At 43.6% G+C, this 19,627-nt stretch overlaps 1 protein-coding gene across 1 annotated transcript; it reads right to left on the bottom strand.

Annotated features, from left to right (window-relative positions):
- Window positions 1–2,075: 2,075 nt before the first annotated feature.
- Window positions 2,076–6,457, bottom strand: LOC120694644 (protein NDL1-like). Its single transcript, XM_039977830.1, has 11 exons — window positions 6,165–6,457; window positions 4,059–4,158; window positions 3,862–3,959; window positions 3,654–3,742; window positions 3,503–3,563; window positions 3,332–3,418; window positions 3,168–3,245; window positions 3,027–3,083; window positions 2,885–2,940; window positions 2,639–2,774; window positions 2,076–2,551 (listed from the first exon to the last, which is right to left on the bottom strand). The coding sequence occupies exons 1-11, from the start codon at window positions 6,225–6,227 to the stop codon at window positions 2,330–2,332; spliced, it is 1,047 nt and encodes a 348-aa protein (XP_039833764.1). The 5' UTR covers window positions 6,228–6,457; the 3' UTR covers window positions 2,076–2,329.
- Between the last annotated feature and the right edge of the window lie 13,170 nt (window positions 6,458–19,627).

Genomic DNA, 19,627 nt, shown 5'->3' with positions numbered 1-19,627 from the left:
CCCCTCAAAAAAAAATATATCATCACTACTACATAACTTAATACCTCATTGCGGTTGGGGCTGGTTCATAGCTCCTTTCAATGCCGGTTTTCTTATCAATAGGAAAAAACCCGACATGGATAGGGTGTCAGCATCCTACCTAATTGCGTAGCCTGTAAAGATTCAGTATCCCAGCCGATTGCAAAGAGAGTAGAGATTCGGATTGCCATGCATGGTACCCGGCTGTGAGTAACACATGAACCATAATGGACACCGCTTATGAAGCAAAAAAAAAAGGGCCAATTCAAATCATGTGATTCTGAGTGCAATTGTAACTAAGTATGCAACACCATGCTACTAGCCTCGTATCACCAGACAGCACAGCAATAGAACAAATGAGAAGTGGTTTAAGTCAGCCATTCGTCTCTCATGACACCATTCATCAATTGCAATCTAATGATCTGGTAAAAAGGAAACAAATTGAAGATACTATAAATTGCATGATCCAAAACGAATGAAACTTTGCCAATAAACAACACGCATGGTTAACTTTGCTCATAAAACATTTCACTCTACAATTATATTTGGGAGGTTTTAGGTTTGCCTACTGGAACAGCTTCGGTTCTGAACCAAATAGATGTTGCCAGACAACAATTAGCAATATTGATCTATGTTCAACATCGGATAATTACAACTTCTTCAAAGCGCACACCCATACAAAACCAAAAAAAACTGGTAGCATTTGGTCCTAAGGTCACAAAATGCATGCCCACCGACAACATTTTCTCAAGACATGCAGTTTATAGAAATCCAAGAGCTTCAAACCCCAAAGAGTCTTCACTGCTAATACGCATTTTCCTATACTTAATTGCATAGCTTTTGCAAAACGTTGCTGCTGAATTCCTTGATCCACGGAACATGTTCAACTTCTGGTGCCTACATTTTTTTTGAAAAAAATAAAATCTGTGTACGCTATTTTTACTTTAGTGCAGAGACCGGAGATGTGTCTCTATTATCCACAAAAAGATGGATCTGACAAATGAACCACATAAGAACATGCATGTAGTCTGGGAACTGACTGTGTTGCCATCCAGAGGTGCCTAAGCACTAGATAGGGCGTATCTATCTCCTAGGAGCAACACATGCCCGTACCAAATCTTGCAGTGATCCACCAGGAATTCAGAACAGGTCAGGTCAGCAAACGCTTTGAAATCATGGTGTCTCAAACATGGCAACCCAAGCAACAACAGGCCGGCCAGCAAACATTGGTTGAAGAAAGAGGCTGACGAGGCTGCTCCTGCTACCATCCCAGGATTGGGCAGAGGGCTCAGCTTTGCAGAAAGAGGTTGGATGTGACGCCACTCAGCTGGAGTGATGGAGGGGCAGGAACCGGCGACATCAGCGATTTATCACGAGTGCATTTCGGTGGTTACACCAGCACTGTCATGCATGTAAGGACATGTATTTAGCTGTGCGTCGAGGGAGCCATCTGGTCCAGATCATGGGGATTTGGGGACAACAATGTGATGCCATCTCGATGCATGGTGGCTATACATCATAAGACACAGCAAAAAAAAAAGTTTATATGGACCTAGAGCTTCCAACAGGACACATTGCAAGATGCTCAATGTATGAACAAGCCGGTTTCCAACAAACACAGGGTGAGGGATCTATTTTGGCATCTATTTGACAGACGTGATCTGCCGAGCAATTTGACAGATGAACCGATAGTTGGGCATACATGCTTTACAGCAGGACACATCAACATGACATAATTACAAGCCAATTGGCACCTGCTGACCTGCCTGTATTTGCATTCCTAGTCCAAATACTTAGCAAGGAATCAACACCACACCAAACAAATCGCACAAATACAGGTCACTTCCGTGCACATATGCTTCTTTGGGAACCAGTATCTGTACAGGACATTCTTTATTGAAAAACAATGCAAATACATATGCTAAGAGCTTCAGCCAGAACGATGGCATAAATACACCGAATCTAGGAGTTCACAAGTCCAGCTCACAGGAACATTCTTCTTCCCTTCAAGACAGGGAAAAGGGGAAGAGACAGCAAATGATTGGGAACAACTCACCTTCCCCTATTATTATTTCCTTTGATAAACAATGTATACCAATTTACAGGTTTCATCGGACTACAAATCAAAGAATACAAGAACCGCCCCCAACCCACCCAAGCTCACCAACCTAGCATTTCCTATATATACATGGCACTATGGCAGTATAACAGGTATCTCACTTCACTTTACCTCCAAAAATTTAGACAGATCCGGTTAGCCTAAACTCTCACCAATGTCAGCCTAAGCACCACCCCCCCTTATTCACCTTTCCTACATTTCAAGCCTGACTCGCGTCTTGATCGGCTTTAGCTTCACTCCCATGCTCTCAGGCGACAGGAGCTCCGGCGATATACAGAATGGGCTCAGGGGGCTGCGTGGGCTGCAGTCGAGCTGGCTCGGCCTGTACAAGCCGTATCCCATGAAGAAGTACTCCATTGGTATAAGCATTGCATGCGGTTGCTCCTCGGTTACGAGTGACCCGCATGCTTGAACCTGCAATGGCATGCCATTTGCCTGATTCAGTATATAGAAACCAGCAACAGTTTAGATGATAGGGAGCAATGCAGGATTGTTAGTTACCTCAACTAGAGCACAGTATCTCCTATCGAGCTTTGATGTCATGTGAACAGCCTCGCTGTGGAACTGAGAATTCTCTCCAACAAAAATCAAGGTTCTACACTGAAGCTGCTTCAGCTGTTCAGTCAAGTCATATCTCCTGAAAATCATTTAGAAGCAATTAGGTATGGTAACTTTGTCTAGATTTGGTAGGGGGTAAAACTCCACTGCATAACCATTGAAATAAACATGTGTGAGACGTGTACGCACTCATTCATTGTCTGTACAAAGCGCCATACATTCATACTCTGCCGCTGATCTAGCAACTACAAGATGCAACGGAAGATGTTAACACTTAAAACATTCAAATAAAATCAGAATAGTAATAAAATAGAAGCCCAGTGGCACTTACACTTTTACAAGCCTGCACTATGTCTGATTCAGGTAATTCAGAGAACCCTCGAACTTCCTAAGGATTACAAGATATCATAAGGAAATTTTCAAGAGCAACCAAAGAAATGCAACATGGATCACATCAAAATAAACCATCTACCTTGCTGAAGTAGCGCTGAAGTAGGCACTCCTTCACCAACCCACACATCCCATAATAATACAGCAAATTGGACATCACCTGACAATATAACTTGTCAACATAGTCATGTGGTTTTGATAAATATGTAAACCAGAGGAGCACAGAGCCATTTGCAGAAAAGCTACCTTACTGTATAACCACTCGGTCCAAGTGGGGCCTTTACATATAGGTGAAACAAGGATAAGACCTAATACACGCTCCCTATACTTTGACTGCAACAAAGAAAACATCATTAAATAACAAGTTATGGTGGACAAGCTGTAGATATAACAAATTAATTTTGAAGAAGCACATACTGCAAACAGAGTTAGAATATAGGCACCAGCAGTGACACCAAAGCACATGACAGAGCCTAATCTGGAAGGAGAAAATTAAACCAGACAGCATAAGATTATTCCCACAATCATTTGAGTTTTAGATATATGAGATAATTTGATAGAGCATTACCCAAAGAAATCAAGGACTTCTGCAACCTGCTCTGCCAAATCGTCAACAGATGGTATAGGAGCATTTGGCGAAATTGGAGCAGCTCCTAACTGCATGATTGTCATATATAAATGAAAAGGCAATAGTGAGGCCATCAAACAACAGATTGATGCATGGCGATGCTCAAATGAAAGCTTTATTTTCTAGTAGTAAATTGTAAACTACTAACCTCGTGTCCTGGGGGACTAATATGGTAAATGCAAAAATTGTGAAGCAGCAGTGAAGCAGCTTCAGGGCAGAATAATAATCCTTGGAAGCAAGACATATCTGACAAGTTATACCAAGGAGACAATTGAATAGATGTCATTGCAGGAATAATTAGCAGGGAAAAACTAGTATCTTTCTAGACATGTGGGTAGTACTTACGGTTTAGAGCAATATCTGGGTAAGTAACAAGAGCAGGCTTGTCATGGTCACCATACACCGCAACAGATACAGGTCCGTAATTTGTTTGTATATGGTGCTCCTGAATAAACAAGGAAAGAAAAAAAACATGTCAAATAATATGTGAAAAAGATAGTGAGAATTCCTAAAGAAAATCTCAACACGAGGAATCTTGATTTTTCACATGTTGCAGTTTTGCTAGAAAATAAGAACCAACTAATGTTTACAGTTGAAGCCATGAATCTGCTGATGATGGCAGAAGACATGTGAGTACCAAATCAACCATTGTTTGAGGCTAGCGCATGTACCATATGGCATGTCAAGTGGAGATGTGGATGCAGATTATACAATTATCAGCAGTGTCAATCAAGTAAAGCTATTTAAATCAACCTAATGCTTAACAGTTAGGCAGTCATGCACTTTCTGTGTCTCCATACCGCAACTAAGCTGTCAGCAGTAGCCGTGGTACAGCCCAGAGACACCATGCAAAGAGAAATGGCCCTTTAAACCCGGTCAAGAAAGAAATTAGGTGACAATGTCTTTCAAGGGAGAAAAGCTTGGAGTCCTCCCCTGAGGCTTCAAGGCAAGGATTTCTCCCAAATGACGCAAAGGTGATGACTTCATGATTGAAGGATCTTTGTTTTCTGTATAGAATACTAAATGGCTGACAAGATGCTAGCAAAAAGAGGAGGAGAATATAATAGTTTCATTATGATGAAGTGGTGCTAAAGTGATGGTTCCACAACGTTGCTTCGAGGACAACAAAGAGAAGTGATACAGAACATAATTCGAGCCACAGATGATTCCTCCACCATTACACAAGCAATAGCTATAACTATAATTCTCAAGCAAAGAATATGCCAGGAACAACACAAATCATAGTTCCTTTCTGTCACAGGAAGAGTGAGTGCCACATAAATATTGTGCAGAGGAATGATTTGACTGCCAGCTCACAGGCATACCATTGAAAGTTAAAGAAATTCACATGGAAAGGGACTTGTAAACTACACCAATATTTTTCACCCGTTTACTCAGACACTAGTCCACAGTCAAACTGAAACATCTGAACCACCTGAAGGTCCCCAACGCGGCAACGCCAAACAAGTTGCATGTAAAAAATCTAAATTTAACAGGAGGAAAACAAAATTCACGCCCTTTTCTATTAAGAAATAACCGTCCAATTTCCAAAAGCATCAAGTCATTTCCCGAGTAAGCAATTAGTCAGAGAAGTACTCCATGGAGAACAAAACGAGCCCAACCAAGCAAACAAAGAACTAGAAAATTTAAGAACCCCTGCTCAAACAGGGGATACAAAAAAAAGTGGTGGTTAGGACACCGAAGCAGCACGCAACAGCAGAGCGTAAGACCGGAATCTTTAGGGCTAAAATTGCGTGACGAAGGGCATAGGCATACACAAATACAGGCAATCGATGAGCTATGGATTACGTGAATTAACAACTAGCCAAGCCAGCCGGGTTGGGCAAAGCACAAAACGGCCAGACAACAACCGTGAGCTGAGCTCCAACGAAGAATTTAAGAAAAAGTCATGGAAGGGCGCACGTAGGCAGACGACGCCCGCAGGAGCCGCGGCGGCGTAAAATCCCCCATCCCCGCAGCCCAACGGAAGGCTACTGCTTGAGCAGCCGGCAAAATGCAGCTTCAAGAATCGCAGGTTGCAAGAGCAAGTGGCGGAAACAACATGCCATGGATTTCACGGCGGGGGGGTTGCTGTTTATTAGGGCCTTGGGAAATTGAGAGGGGTTCTGTTTGGACTTCAAATCCGTGTGGGATAAAGTAGAGGGCAGGGAATCGACAAGTGATTGAACTGGCCAAATGCCGCGACATGAACGCAGACGCAAAATGCAACCCCACCAAATCGTCCGACCAGGGGCCAAGAAATTTCGAGAACCCCAATCCCTTCTCGGCCCAAAACCACCTCAAGATACCACCAAGCTGGCATCTTTTCAACACCTCGAGAACCCACGCGAGCAAGAACATAGGGGGGGGGGGGTGATCCACAGGCAACGCTGAAACAGCCGGGAAAGAAAGAAAGAAAGAAGCGGGGAGGAGGGTGGGGGCTGCCCGGACCTTGCCGCCGAAGGAGATGCGCTCGACGTCAATGGACACGACGGAGCCGCCGGAGTCTCCCATCCCTGGCGCCGCCCCCGCTCGACGCCGCAGGCGAGAGAGATTGGCTGGCCGGGGCTACTCAGGGAGGCCCGGCCCCTCCTCTCGCCTCCCTATAAATCGCCTCGTGCGAGCTTTCTCTCTCTACCCCACCTTCCTCGCCTGCCTCGGCGTCGCTTATAAACGACGGAAGGGAGGAAGGCGGAGCAGGCGCACGGCTTCTCTCTCCTCGGCGTCCCCTTCTCCCTCCCCTCTTTTCTCCTCTTCCAGCCTTTGGGGGCGGAGGACTTTCGCTGCCCTATATTTCACTTCGCCGACCCTGTACTTTCCTGTAATTGCAGCGCAGCCCCCGGTCTGCTTTGATTACTCGCTCCATTTGGCATGTTACCGGAAGTGTAAAGCAGTCCAACCCTAGACTAGCCAGTCCATGGAATGTCACCTGACTTCTATAACTGAATACTCCTATAGAATACGCTACAAAAGTCTTAACCTCATTTGGCACTAAGTTATTACAAAAATCTATATTTAGAATGAAAATAAATGGCGAAACTAAGTGACACATGGAACATTCTATTCTCCTTTTTATGCTGAAAAATCGAAGGAGTAATATCCGAGCATGATATATATATATATAGCCGTAAAAAAATGCTTAAAATCATGAAAAAGATGGAGCCCGGTAAGAGATCATAGCAGAACTTAGCAAGAAATTAAGTTGTCATTCGAATATATATCCCCTGTGAATAGAAGCATGGGGACTCAATTTATCACATTTGGGCCATACAGAATATTAGGTGGCTTTGGATCAACAATGTCATGGTACGGTATTATGATTCTAGAAGTGTGGAGACGAGCGCGATCTAAGCTTGCTTGTTTTGTTGTTACGATTACGCTCTTTCCGCTCAAAACATTGATAACTGATAATCCGGCACCAGAGAAATCCGACTTCATCGGTGGTATCCTGCCAACATCACTGCTGTTGACTCAATGTTTGGTCCCGGGCCTAACTACCCAAGATTAGCGGGGAGATTGGAGGCCAAAACAAGCTACAACTGCTAGCCCAAAACGCTATACGGCAATTCGAAGAAACTACAGGGGGGCCGCGGGTAAATTCTCTAATCCACCGAGAGGTCATCAGGTCAGGTCAGTCCAGAGGAGGGAGACACGGGCACCGACGGCCTCGTCTCGCCTCCTCCCCTCCCGGCGCCGGGAGCAAGAGATTCCGACCGTTGGGAGCTCCCCATCAACGGCTCAGATCTTGCCGCGTGCTCCTCCTCGTCGCTCGGGAGCAGTGACCTGTGGGACCCTGTATCCTCGACCCCACATGTCAGCCAGGGACTGCGTGTGGACTCCGCCCGCATTTCCCCCGGAGGGCCCACCAGACGACCGTTGGCTTTAGGCGTCGCTTCCGGCCACGTGGCGACTTCTCATTCGCTGGTACACGCGTACGGCCCCACGCCAAGGTGTCGGTAGGGAGCAGCTGCGGAGACACGTGGGGCAGGCCCCCGTCGGACGGGGCTGCGGGACGTGGGACCCACTTGTCTGTGAGACACAGGCGTACGCGTGGCCGCTCTGGGCCCAGGGTCCCCCCGCGAGTCGCGGGTGCATTTACTGCGACGAAATGTGGGGCAGGGCAAGAGCAGAACTTTTCCTTTTTTCGGAATTTTTTTGTAGAGCCGATTCGTGAAAAAAGATTTTTAGTTCACGTGTGTCAAAATGGCTTTTGTTTAGGGACCATTTTTTGGTGGAGACAGAGCACCTAGCGTGTTTAATTAGTGGAGCTTGAGTTTCCTCAAGAGAGCTCGAATACAGGCTCTCTATGTATAGTGTAAAATTTTATTGCTAGTTTTGTGCTCTAGATTTTTTTTTGAAAGGAATGTGCTCTAGATTTTATCCTTTCTTTATGTATAGTGTAAAATTTTATTGCTAGTTTTGTGCTCTAGATTTTTTTTTTTGAAAGGAATGTGCTCTAGATTTTATCCTTTCTTTTTAATACAACAGGCAGTTCTCCTCCTGGTTCTATTTCAAAAAAAATGGCTTTTGTTTAGAGAACATTTGAGGAGGTATTTTGTACAATTCGGCTCAGACGGAGGTCAATATTGTCTTCTTTCAGTGGAGGGCGCAAAAGTATTGTAGGCACTTTTGCTTTTCTCATACTTCCTTTTTTTTCTCTTTCTCGAAAGAAACCTCGCGCTAAATCCCGTCCAGCCGTACAAAATTACAAACACCACTATTTTTTTTTTACTTTGTATCTCTAGCTGTAGTAATCAAGTCACGTATCTATAGTTTCGTGTTCAAGTCATACAACATCCCGGTCATAGATAAATGATGTTTGTGAGACATCATAACTCAAAGATTCAAAAATTTTGTCGAATTTTGATTTGATGTGTTTAGTATGGATATTTCAAATTTCGTCCGAGCTGATGTACCAGAAAGAATACTACATATTACAAATATATTATAACAAGAATTAACGCTCAAAGTTAGTTTTGGAGACCATATCAATGATTGCAAAAGCGCCACTTATATGTGACTAGAGATCGTGTATTTTTATACTTTATTTGGAATCACGGAATGTGTACAAAATCCTGCGGAGCTTTTATGTTGATGCTCGCTTGTTAAAAAAATTCGATGGCCTACGTTGCGTTGCAAATAGCTAGAGCAAGAGCCTTAGGAAAGATCAGGTTTTGCATCTTTATTTCAGGATCGGAAGTGAGCTTCAAGGTTCACTTCATTGTTATTGTGACCAAAAAAACAAAAGAAAATCGAATATTCACTTATTCAGTGCATCTTCTACCTGTAAACTGTAACTATTTTGGATTTTTTTAATTCATTGGCCCTAAAAAAAGTTGAGCTTAATTTCTTAGTACCTTTTCAATGGAACTTGGTTATCTGGCCCAAAATTGAAATTCGTTTTGGTTCTTGGCCCTTCCCTTAGTTCGACAAGCTAACAGTGTTAAAAGTAACATGAAATGACTCTTTTACCCTTGGCGCCAAATGAAGCACTATAGCAGCGTACAATAAATTCAAACAATCATTTTAGAGTATTTTAGAGCTGCCTATTATCAATAATCTACCAAAATAAGTTCTAATTTTATTTTCAAGCATGCAATTACTATTTTTTCATATATATTTGCACATGACACCACACTAACCATTTAAATTGCATATAAATCCGCAATCGCAATCGAAGTGCACACATACATAATGATTTCAAATCAAAAGATGATGAAACATGAGATAGATTTAGGTCATTTTATTTAAGTCGTGTTTGAATTCACTGCATGACTAGAGCATATGAACTGGGAGTCCCAGATCGAGGAGTGGCCCAGGCCCATCCTGCACGACGAAAGGCTGCGGGCCTGAATGATGAGAATTCACTCAGATTAATTTCATGACAAAACTGACAATGCAGCATTGACTGGACAGTTATTTTGGTATGGAACACTGAACAAGTGACCATTTGGTTCCAGGTATCCAGTTGCGCTGTTCAACTAGCTCTACTACCTCAATGCTGGAGGCACCATCTGGTCAGGTAACAGCGAGTAATTTGATAACGATCAAACAAATCATCTGTCTTTGAACACCCAAAATTCCAAAAAAAAAAAGGATCGTGAATTGGCAACTGGCAAAGAAATGTAAGCAAAAGACGGGCAGCCTCCAAAGAACGCTGGCTTTGCTTCATCCAGTCCATGTGCAAACTCACAACAACACATCCTGACATATCATCGAGTGTGCCACGAGTTAAAAAGAAAATGTGCTCGTGCCAAGTGTGTCTGGCTGCCATTGGCTCCACGGGCTCACCATCTCCAGTCGAAGGAGCAGAGACAATGCAAAAGGGTGCTTGGCAGGTGAATGCGTGCGTGTAAATTGTGGTTTAGATCTCATCACCGACGAGGCTACTAGCTCTAAGATGATAATCTCAAGGATTTATATTTTTATTTTTTAGATTTTAGAGTTTGTTTAGTTGTTTTTTTTAGAAAAAGGTAGATGTTCCGATCTCTGCATCCGTACACAGCCTATCATTTGCTATTCAGAACCTTACAATTCTTATAAATCACAAAAATGGAGAAGAATGCACTTTGGCTCAATATATCCTACTGTTCTTTCCGTATAGTTCACCTCTCCAACCGTACGTATCAGCTCAAGACAAATGGTGGCACTCCTGCGTAGCGTAGCCAAGTGACCCATGCATGGTGGTTACCCTTTGCTTTTGGATAAAACCATGAGCTGCAAATCATTGGGGGTACGGTGTACCAAGATGATGAGGTAGCTAGGGATTGGTTGGCACAGGGGAGAGAGGGGATAGGGCACCCTCTCTTTATTTATACTTTAGTCCCCATCAGACTTACTTCATTTCTTTTCTTTACTCCTTTGTGTTCTCTCATGCAATTTTTTTTTCTTTTAGGTGAGGCAATCCCTTTCGGTTGTTACTGTCACACTTTCTTTTGGAAAGGGAAAAGGGGGGAGGGGAAACCAAATGTTGCTTTCTTGCATGCTATGTGTTTTTGTGTGGTGTGAGGCTAGGACACATGGTGCATGTAGCAAATTAAATGTAGTGGAGAAATAAAACCACTGGCCGGGAGGATCAAGGAAGAGAAGTGGCCTTGTTAGTTGGGTGATAGGGCTAGCTAGATGACGGAATTGTTTATATATATTCCATGTTTGCAAAATAGTTAAACTTCATTCATGTGATCTACTTGACGAACTTCTGCTCAATTTTATTACATAATTAGTCTATCCTGATAAGACATTGGGTGATGTTTGTGCAATCTTCAAAGTGTTGGAATATAATTGAATTGCCCACCTCTCCCCATCAGCTTAAGTTTTTGGATTGAATTGGTTGGTGTATGCAACTCAATATAGTATCAAAACCAGAGGTCTCGAGTTCGAATCCTGGTTAGCGCAATTAAATAAAATAATTGCTGCTCACTCCTATTTCACATTTGAGGCCTGAGGGAGCCTCCACGTGAGGGGGAGTGTTGGAATATAAGTGAATTGCCTACCTCTCCCCATCAGCGTAAGCTTTTGGGTTGAATTGGTTGGTGCATGCAACTCAATACAAAGGAAATTAAGCAGACTGAGGAAATATTGATGAGGAGTCGGCGGGGTCCTATTCAGCAAGTTTGCTTGCACTGTAAGGTGACAGGAACTGCTTGGTTTGCCAGCCTAGCCGAAAATGACAATCTTTTATACAGCAAAAAAAATCATTTTCTTTTCCTTGTTTTCTTGCCAAAGCAGGTAACAATATTTATTTGGCAGTTAATAGTGCCTAATATAATGAAATCAGGTAACATATCTATGTACGTGTGACAGGCATGGTCAACATTTTGGATACAATTTCGTTTAAAAAAAAGCAATATATTGGATACAACAATGCTAGTTTAAGTTTTGTAGAGCGCGTGGAGAAAATTTCAAGCAAAATATACTCCATTAATTCAAGTCAGCCACTACGCACATAAACATGGATGTTAAGCTTATTGTGTCATTACCTACTGCAGGTTAAAACATCCACTTCAATTCTCATGTCACAGTCCATATATGGAGGATCAGGAAGGTGAGCAAATTGAAGTGGAATTTTATTATTTGAGTGCAATAAACTGTGAGTTTATTATGCAGTCACTATTCATTCCTTCAATATTACTAATTGTTTGGTGGCCTAAGTGATGCGAAAGGAATATGATTTGTGCCGCCTGAAATAGTCTTATTTCAGTACGTCCTTATACTATGATGTCTAGCTACCAATACATAACTAAAACCAAACAAGATGTAAATTTTTTTCTCAACAACAAAGGCATTAACAAACCGCGAATTGCAGTGAGAAATAGACTTGTCATTAGAATATATCAAGCGGCATGCCCTACTAACAAATGTCCCATGGACTTTTGAAAATTTATTTCCTGCAAAATTGTACACGTACATCTATCTGTTCTTATGGTCAAGCAGTTGAAGAGGAGTAGGAAGATGAGGTGAGGAGGTCCCATTTTGGAGAGTAGGAGCATGTTGTTTGGCCAATTTGTGTGGAAAAGGTAGGTTCGTTAGGGAAGGAACACAACAATACAAAAGATTCAACCAAGGAGGCTAATCGTGGAAGTTGTTCACTACGAGCCAAGAATACAGCTGGAGAAAGAAAAGCTACAAAATTCCAAATCATTTTGTCCTGTGGTGTACCTTTCTTGATGTTGATATACAGGTGTAACAGTCCAATGTACTATGTTTTAACCTTTGACAATGCCCCTCTTATTGTAAGAACAAAATATAATTATTTAACAAAGTGGCTAATATTAGGTGTGGCAAATTTGAACTAGCATGAAAAATATATTCTAATTGTATGAGTAGCGGGTGAAATTGGAAACAACTACAGTACAACAAAATTATACAATAATGTCTATGAAGCATTAGCTTAAACAACCTTTTTTTTGAAAGACCAACTTAAAAACCTTTGTAATGATCTCCCAATAAGTTTACAACTAAGGGTCCTATATGAAAAAAAAGATAATATTATAATAAGCATTGAAAATGTGTTCACCTCACCAAACCAGAGGCAACCACCATAACAGAAGAGACCCTACAATACAAGCAACCTGGCTGCTGCTTTCTGGGAAGACCACATGTTCTAGAGACTAGAGTTGCAGAAAGGACAAGGAACTGTTCTGGACAGCTATTGAAGCCACTGTTCTGTCTAAGCTTTTGCAGTTCAACATACACGCTTCAACTTTAATTTGCTTGTTGCAGGCAGCTGCAGAATATTGGGACAATGGCCAGACTCTGAAGAAAGCATAGACTACAAGATGTGTGAGCTGGCAGGGCCAAAATGTTGACCAATATGAGAAACTCAAAGGTGCAACTAGCTTATTCAGTTGAATTCAACCAGGTGCGGAATTTTTTAGGGATACTGTTTCTTTGAAATAGGGGGGCATATCTTCCTTTGATTATTGTTGCCTCCGTGCACGTGTGTAAGTTTTGTTGGTCAAAGAACTGTAGCTAAATTATGGCTTGGTTTCGGCTTAATTTGTGGTCCTAGTGCTCCGCACCTTCATGAATCTCATCTGCACTTGACCACTTGAACTAAAAACGATTGCTTGCCAATCTTAGTGAACTTTTGGGTGACATGTTGTTTGCTACACGGTCATTAGATGCTACATATTCCCTCCGTTCCAAATTATAAGTCATTCCAAGAATCTTAGATAGTCAAATCATCTCAAAGTTTGACCAAAATTATAGAGAGAAATATAAAGATTTATGATATCAAATAGGTGCACTATGAAAATATAGCTAACAAAGAATCTAATGATACTTAATTGGTATCATAAATGTTATTATCTTGTCATATAAATTTGGTCAAATTTGAAAAACTTTGACTATCCAAGATTCTTGTAATGACTTATAATTTGGAACGGAGGGAGTAGATTATAAGAATTAAGGTGTGTGTATGTTTTCTTGAATCCTAGAAGTTTTTCTAAATATGGATTTCATGCTCTCTATTTTTCACAAAACCAACCTCGTAATAGCAAAATGTGAGTTATACTCATCCTAAACCATAAAATTCTCAATCTGGCACAAAGGATTATAGAATGCTATGTTTCTGAAAATTTAGTCCGACGAAGCCCAGGCTACGAAAACATCATACTCTACGGAAACAAAATTCTTGGGCTATGTCCTACAAAAGATCTATATGAAATGAGAAAATCCCTTGTGAACATTATGCAGGAAGCTCAACGGTAAGATTTCTTAAAGCTTTTATTAATGTGTATCCTGACTAGGCTAGCTTGCTATATGCCAACTCCCCAACTCTTTGGTAGCATATTTATGCATGGGCTAAATTCTTAAGGTATGGTTTTATAAATAAGCATGCCCTATCGCCACTTACAAAAGCTACATCAAAGTAATCATGACACTTCAGGTTCGATTCTACCTAAATAAAATAAAAGAGCTTTCTAGCTAGTTGGACACAATGAAGGTCCAGAACCGATAAGAGTAAATTGGTTCATTGCCTAAAGTTAAGCTTAGTTCTTTGCTCCCTTTTCAATTGAACTTGGCTACCTGGCTTCAAATCGAAAATCTTTTTTTTTTTGGAAAAATTCGGTTTACACTCTCCAACTATCGCAAAAGTCCGATTTTCAACATTCAACTACAAAACCAAACAACATAGGCCATCCAACTGTCAAAATCGAGCAAATTTGGCCGCTGAGGTGGTTTTGAAGGTGGTTTTTTATTTTATGAGAATTAAAAATATTCAATTTTACACTAAAAAATTTATAAGTAATTCATTTTAAGTCAAAAAATTATGAAATGTGTATCAAAAGTTTTCTAAAAATGTAACATATCTATTGTCACATGACCTGTGAGCTATTCAGATCTAAATTTTTTTATGTTCATAATATTTGGTTGCTTGCAGTTATGACTATTATTTTGAATAACTAAGATTCAAATGGAGCAATAATAGATAGCTTACATTTTTTTAAAAAAAATTTGGTACTAGTTTCATATTTTTCTAATTTAAAGTGAATTAGTTTTTATTATTTAGATCTAATTAGATTTATTTAATTTTTTAGAAAATGCAAAACCACCTTCAAAACCAAGGGCCAAATTTGCCTGGTTTTAACAATTGGATGGTCTATGTTGTCTGGTTTCGTAGTTGAAGATTAAAAATCAGACTTTTGCAGTAGTTCGATGGTGAAAATTGGATTTTCCCCCTTCCGTTAGGTCCATTCACAACTGCCGTTAACCCTTCGACCTAGCGCACGAAAAAAACCCACACTTCCCTTTGTGTTACCGCTTAAGCCTTGTGGATACCCCAATGATACTCGCCCGTTCCTGGTGGCGGACTCCACCTAGCCCCGCTCGTTCCTGCCAGCGGCGGAGGCGCAGCCAATGGAGTTCCTCCCAGCAGATCCACGTGCGCCGGCGCCTCTTCCTCTCTGTCGGATCCTCCTCAAGGCATGTACAATGGTGTGGACAGCTGCTGTCTATATGTGTCTAGAACACCGTATACAGACGGCTAAATAGACAATTTATACAATGTGTTGTCTATTTGGTTGTCTACAAACTATTTAATGAATATATTCATCCATGATTTAGTCTAAATAAGATCTTTGTATGCATTTTTGTTGCTTCTTTATAACAATTGAGATCAATCAAAAACAAGATGAACATGAATACAAGATTCTTTTTTTTTTGAAGGAAGTTGATGAATACAAGATTCTCGGTTGACCATTTTTGCTGCAATTCAAACCTATGTGTGTCAGCACCTGCAATATCAATCCATTGCAAGCAAGTACAGGCAAACAACAGGATCAAATCCAATTTCTGCTCTTTCTCCTTGTTCTGGAATCTTCAAGCTATTTCTCATCACTTTATGATATTACAAGTTAAATTCAATTTGACTGTGTCATGTTCAAGAAAACAAATTAATTTCCAACAGCCATCATGGACTGCAACGGCGCGCTGCGGGACCGGAAACCTGCTGCTGTCACCGGCGACAAGCGGCGGCGTGGAGCCGTGGACCAAGGCACCAGCGGCGGCGAGCTCGAGCAACAGGGCAGGGGTGTCGATCGGCAAGGTCATGGAGCTGCTCCTGGTCAATGGAATCGGCAGATGATGGAGTGGCTGGAGCGAATTTGGCCGGCCGTGACCTGCCCAGAAATAGAGCGGAGCGTGCGGCAAAGAGGATGGGCGCAGCAGGCGAACGCGATTGCGTGAGGCACGGACGGAAGCAGCAGATCCTTGAGCCATGGACGCTGCTGCTACAACGGGCGCGCTTCCCGTCTCCATCATCTCGGACCACGAGCGCGGGTCGTTGTCTCACCAGACGACGGCACCGGCCGTCTCTTCGTAAAACCGTGTGGGAGATCGTGAAAAGCCGTATAAAGACAGCGTAATTAATAGCGTTGTACATGGCGCCGAATCAACCGCGTCCCGGCCTGGGCGCCGACCGCGGCAACCACGGGCCTGCAGGCGTGGGCGCCCGCCGCGTGGTGTCGGGCGGACTCAGACATACTGTCTAGGAGTATCTGGAACGTTAAAAGCAAATCCAAAAGCTACAGCCGGGCGGCGCGGTCGTGGAAGGCAGCCGCGGGTCGCCGCGCGTGTAGGCGGCGGCGAGAGCTCGCCTCCCTGCGCGGCGCCGTGACCCGGCTGCCTCCTGCGACGGCGGCTATGATACGCGGATGCTTTGCAAAACTCACGTACCGGTATCGGATATCATATTAGATATCCGTACTCTATGGATACTCCCAGATACGTATTCCGTAAATATCGGACTATTTAGATATTTTCAAATAATAAAAATAAATCGGATACTCGTGGGATACCTGTGAATACATGTCCGATACCTTCAAACCCTAACAACACCACTCAATCGCTTCATATAAAGGTCCTCCGTTCAGCTGTGCCACCCTCTCATCCCCACTCGCGCAGCCGCAGGCCACCGCCGCTCGGCCACCCGCTGTACCGTCCCGCCTCCCTGAGGCCGGGCCCGCTTACATCTGGCACACCCGCTGTAACGTCCCGCCTCCCCGAGGCCGGGCCCGCTTACATCTGGCAGCTTTCTAGGACATAGACTATCCTCACACTCATGCGCACCCGGGAAGAAGTTCCCGGTCGGTCACCCATCCCGAAATTGCTCCAGGCCAAGCACACTTAACTTTGGAGTTCTTTCAAGATCGGGTTCCGGAAAAGAAGTTGCAACTTGTTGACATGAGTATTCTATCAATTCTATTAAGCCCTTGGGCTGGGGTGTCACACCTGCCCACGCCTCCTCTTGCTCCTTCCCGCTGATCATCGCTCGCTTGCCGTCACCGCCGCCCGCCCACCCGCCCGTGCCTCCTTCTGCTCCTTCCCCATCGCTCGTTGCTCCCTTGCCGTCACCTCCGCCCGCCCACCCGTCCGTGCCTCCTACTGCTCCAGCGGCTGCGCGGCCTGTCCAGACAGAAGCCCGCACATCTGTTAAAGTACTATTTAGGGTGGTGCTGCGCTGCTGGAGCTCGCCGCTGGCGGGCCGCCACGGCCGCCGGAGCGCGCCTCTGGACGGCCTGTGCGGCCGCTAGAGAGGGAGAGGATGAGCCACGGCCTTCGGAGAGGGAGAGGAGCCGCGGCCACCGGAGTTGGCCGCTACACATAGAAAGAGAGAGAGTGCCGGAGGTTGAGGAAGAAGATGACCCCATTCGTGGAACAGACGAACAGGTAAGATAAGATTGATTCTTTTTTCCTTTGTCCCTTCCCTTTTCTAATAATTATAGAACATATGAATATATGAGTTTATGACACATTATAGTCCCTGGAACTTCTATTTTCTCACATTCTAGTTCCTAAAATTTTTATTTATTTTTATTTTTTATATATATTGGTGTATTTCCGTATCCTTATTTTTAGAAAAATAGCATATCGGAGTATCCCCGTATCGCGTACCGGTATCCGTATCCGCGTATCCGGGCAACATAGGACGGCGGCCTCCCTCTCTGGTCAACTGGGAGCACGAGGCAAGGGCGGGATTTGCGCGTGGCGTGAAATTGCGAAAACGGCGCGTGCAGGTGCGGTCCCACCTGTTATCTGATTCAAAACAGTACACATGCATTGCATCCAGAGCCTTTGAATGTACTTTCAACGTTCAGATGAATAGCATGTCACGACGACACGACGTGACATGCTGTCCATGGCCGGTTTGGCTTCTGGAAGCTTAGATAGTTTGCTGAGTTCGGGCTTGGGCTGACAACTGAGACGGCCACCGCCTTTGCCACTACTTTTGGTGGAGCACGGTTGCGCCAAGCAAACTTACTCAAGTTTGACAGTGGCCCATCCAATTTGACTGCCTTGTATAAAGGCCCTGCACTCCTGCTCGCAAAACTCCATCTGCAGCTAGTACAAACGGGCAGGTTCGCTGGTCTTGTTCAGACGTGGTGCATCTCCGAAAGCATCGCTTCCAGCTCAACCAGTTCTGCCCCAGCTGCCCTGGTGAGGCGAGTGACCAGAGTTCTGCGAGTCCCTCGAGTCAGAGCTTCATGCACACTGGCTCCTTGGCGATTGGAATGCGAGAATAGGCCCGGGAAGGTGACTGCGAGTGGCTCATTCCTATACCAATTGTCTTCCCAGAAGTTCGTTGATCGACCATCACCAATGGTTACCAATTGTCTTGTTCAGCCAGTGTAATGAGCTCAGTTTTCACCTCCTCCCATACCGCCTGATAAAAGCCAGCACCAGAGCCGTCTGGGCCGGGTGCACTGTTCTTGTCCATGCTTTTCAGTGCACTTCTGATTTCATCTTCCGTGAAAGGAGCAATCTGCGCTTCGGACACAGCCGATGGAGCAAGCTCATATAGTGCTTGCAGATCAGAATAATCCCAGGTTGTGGTGGGAGCCGTGCCCAAGAGGCTTTTGTAGTAATTGTACGTTGAAAATGTTCAGCTTAACTCCTTGATCACTCATCAGTGTGAACTGCTCCTTCAAAGGCAACACCTTTAATTTGATTCCGGCGCAGCCGCTGGGATGCTCTGGTGACGAAGTATTTTGTACATGCACCTCCCTGCTTGATCGCCTTAACCTTGCCCCTCTGTCTCCAGTAGGCCGCTTGCTACGGCCAGTCGCTCTCTTGCAGTCTTGCTAGTCTTCTCAGAGCATTTTTCACCTACAGACAAGTGGCGAAGCTCCTCCAGGTGGTCAAACAAAAGAATCAGAAATGTTTGGAGAGAGGTAAGAGTAGTGTTTGGAAGAGCATTACTCATGGTTAGGTTGATGAAGGACCCATCAATAAGACCGTGGTGTTTTTTTTCGAGGCAGAAGGATTAACTTTACCGATAAGGGGAAAAAAACGGAGGTTGCCGATAAATGTGTTTATCGGATTTCTCAAAAAAATTAGGAAAAAAATCTCTCAAACTGTACCCAAAACAATCTAGATTATCTCCAAGCAATCTAATATGAAAAATAAGACATCATAATGCTTAGAAATGAGAAGACATGTAGCTTAGGAGGTAAGTGATGAGTACGGATTCAAAATTACCAAGAATTTTTATCAAAACGGTCACCACCGATAAATGCGATTATTGGTTTTCTCAGAATTTTTTCGCCAATAAATTTTTCCCTATGCAGAACGCAGCATATTAAAGTCCCCAGTGATTAACCACGATCCATCAATGGAGGAAGCAAGATAAGACATCTCTTCAAGGAAGTGCCTAGAATCGCGATGATCGGAAGGAGCATGTACATTGGTGACCTTGAAATTCAGATCAGAGATTGTGGAGGGGAAGACAGTGGTGAGGGAGAGCTGCCGCTCGATAAAGGTTTGTAGGGAGAGATCATGAGCAGGCAGCCCAGGCCGTGATGATGCCACCGTGAGAGCCATGAGCATCGACAGTACAGAAATCACTGTGGCATCTATTTATCGCGCGAGCGAGTAGGTGCTCCCACGTCGCAGAGCCCCATTCATCTTCAACT

Source organism: Panicum virgatum, chromosome 1K (genome assembly GCF_016808335.1).
Source record: "Panicum virgatum strain AP13 chromosome 1K, P.virgatum_v5, whole genome shotgun sequence".
Taxonomy (NCBI): Eukaryota; Viridiplantae; Streptophyta; class Magnoliopsida; order Poales; family Poaceae; genus Panicum; species Panicum virgatum.
This window is presented reverse-complemented; position numbering and strand designations above follow the sequence as displayed.

What these genes read in the sequence shown, in the direction of transcription:
- LOC120694644 (XM_039977830.1), bottom strand. Translation starts at nt 6,227, where the DNA reads ATGGGAGACTCCGGCGGCTCCGTCGTGTCCATTGACGTCGAGCGCATC. An exon ending in TTAGTCCCCCAGGACACGAG is followed by an intron (nt 3,743 to 3,861) that starts GTTAGTAGTTTA and finishes ACAATCATGCAG; the next exon opens with TTAGGAGCTGCTCCAATTTC. An exon ending in TAGTGCAGGCTTGTAAAAGT is followed by an intron (nt 2,941 to 3,026) that starts GTAAGTGCCACT and finishes TGCATCTTGTAG; the next exon opens with TTGCTAGATCAGCGGCAGAG.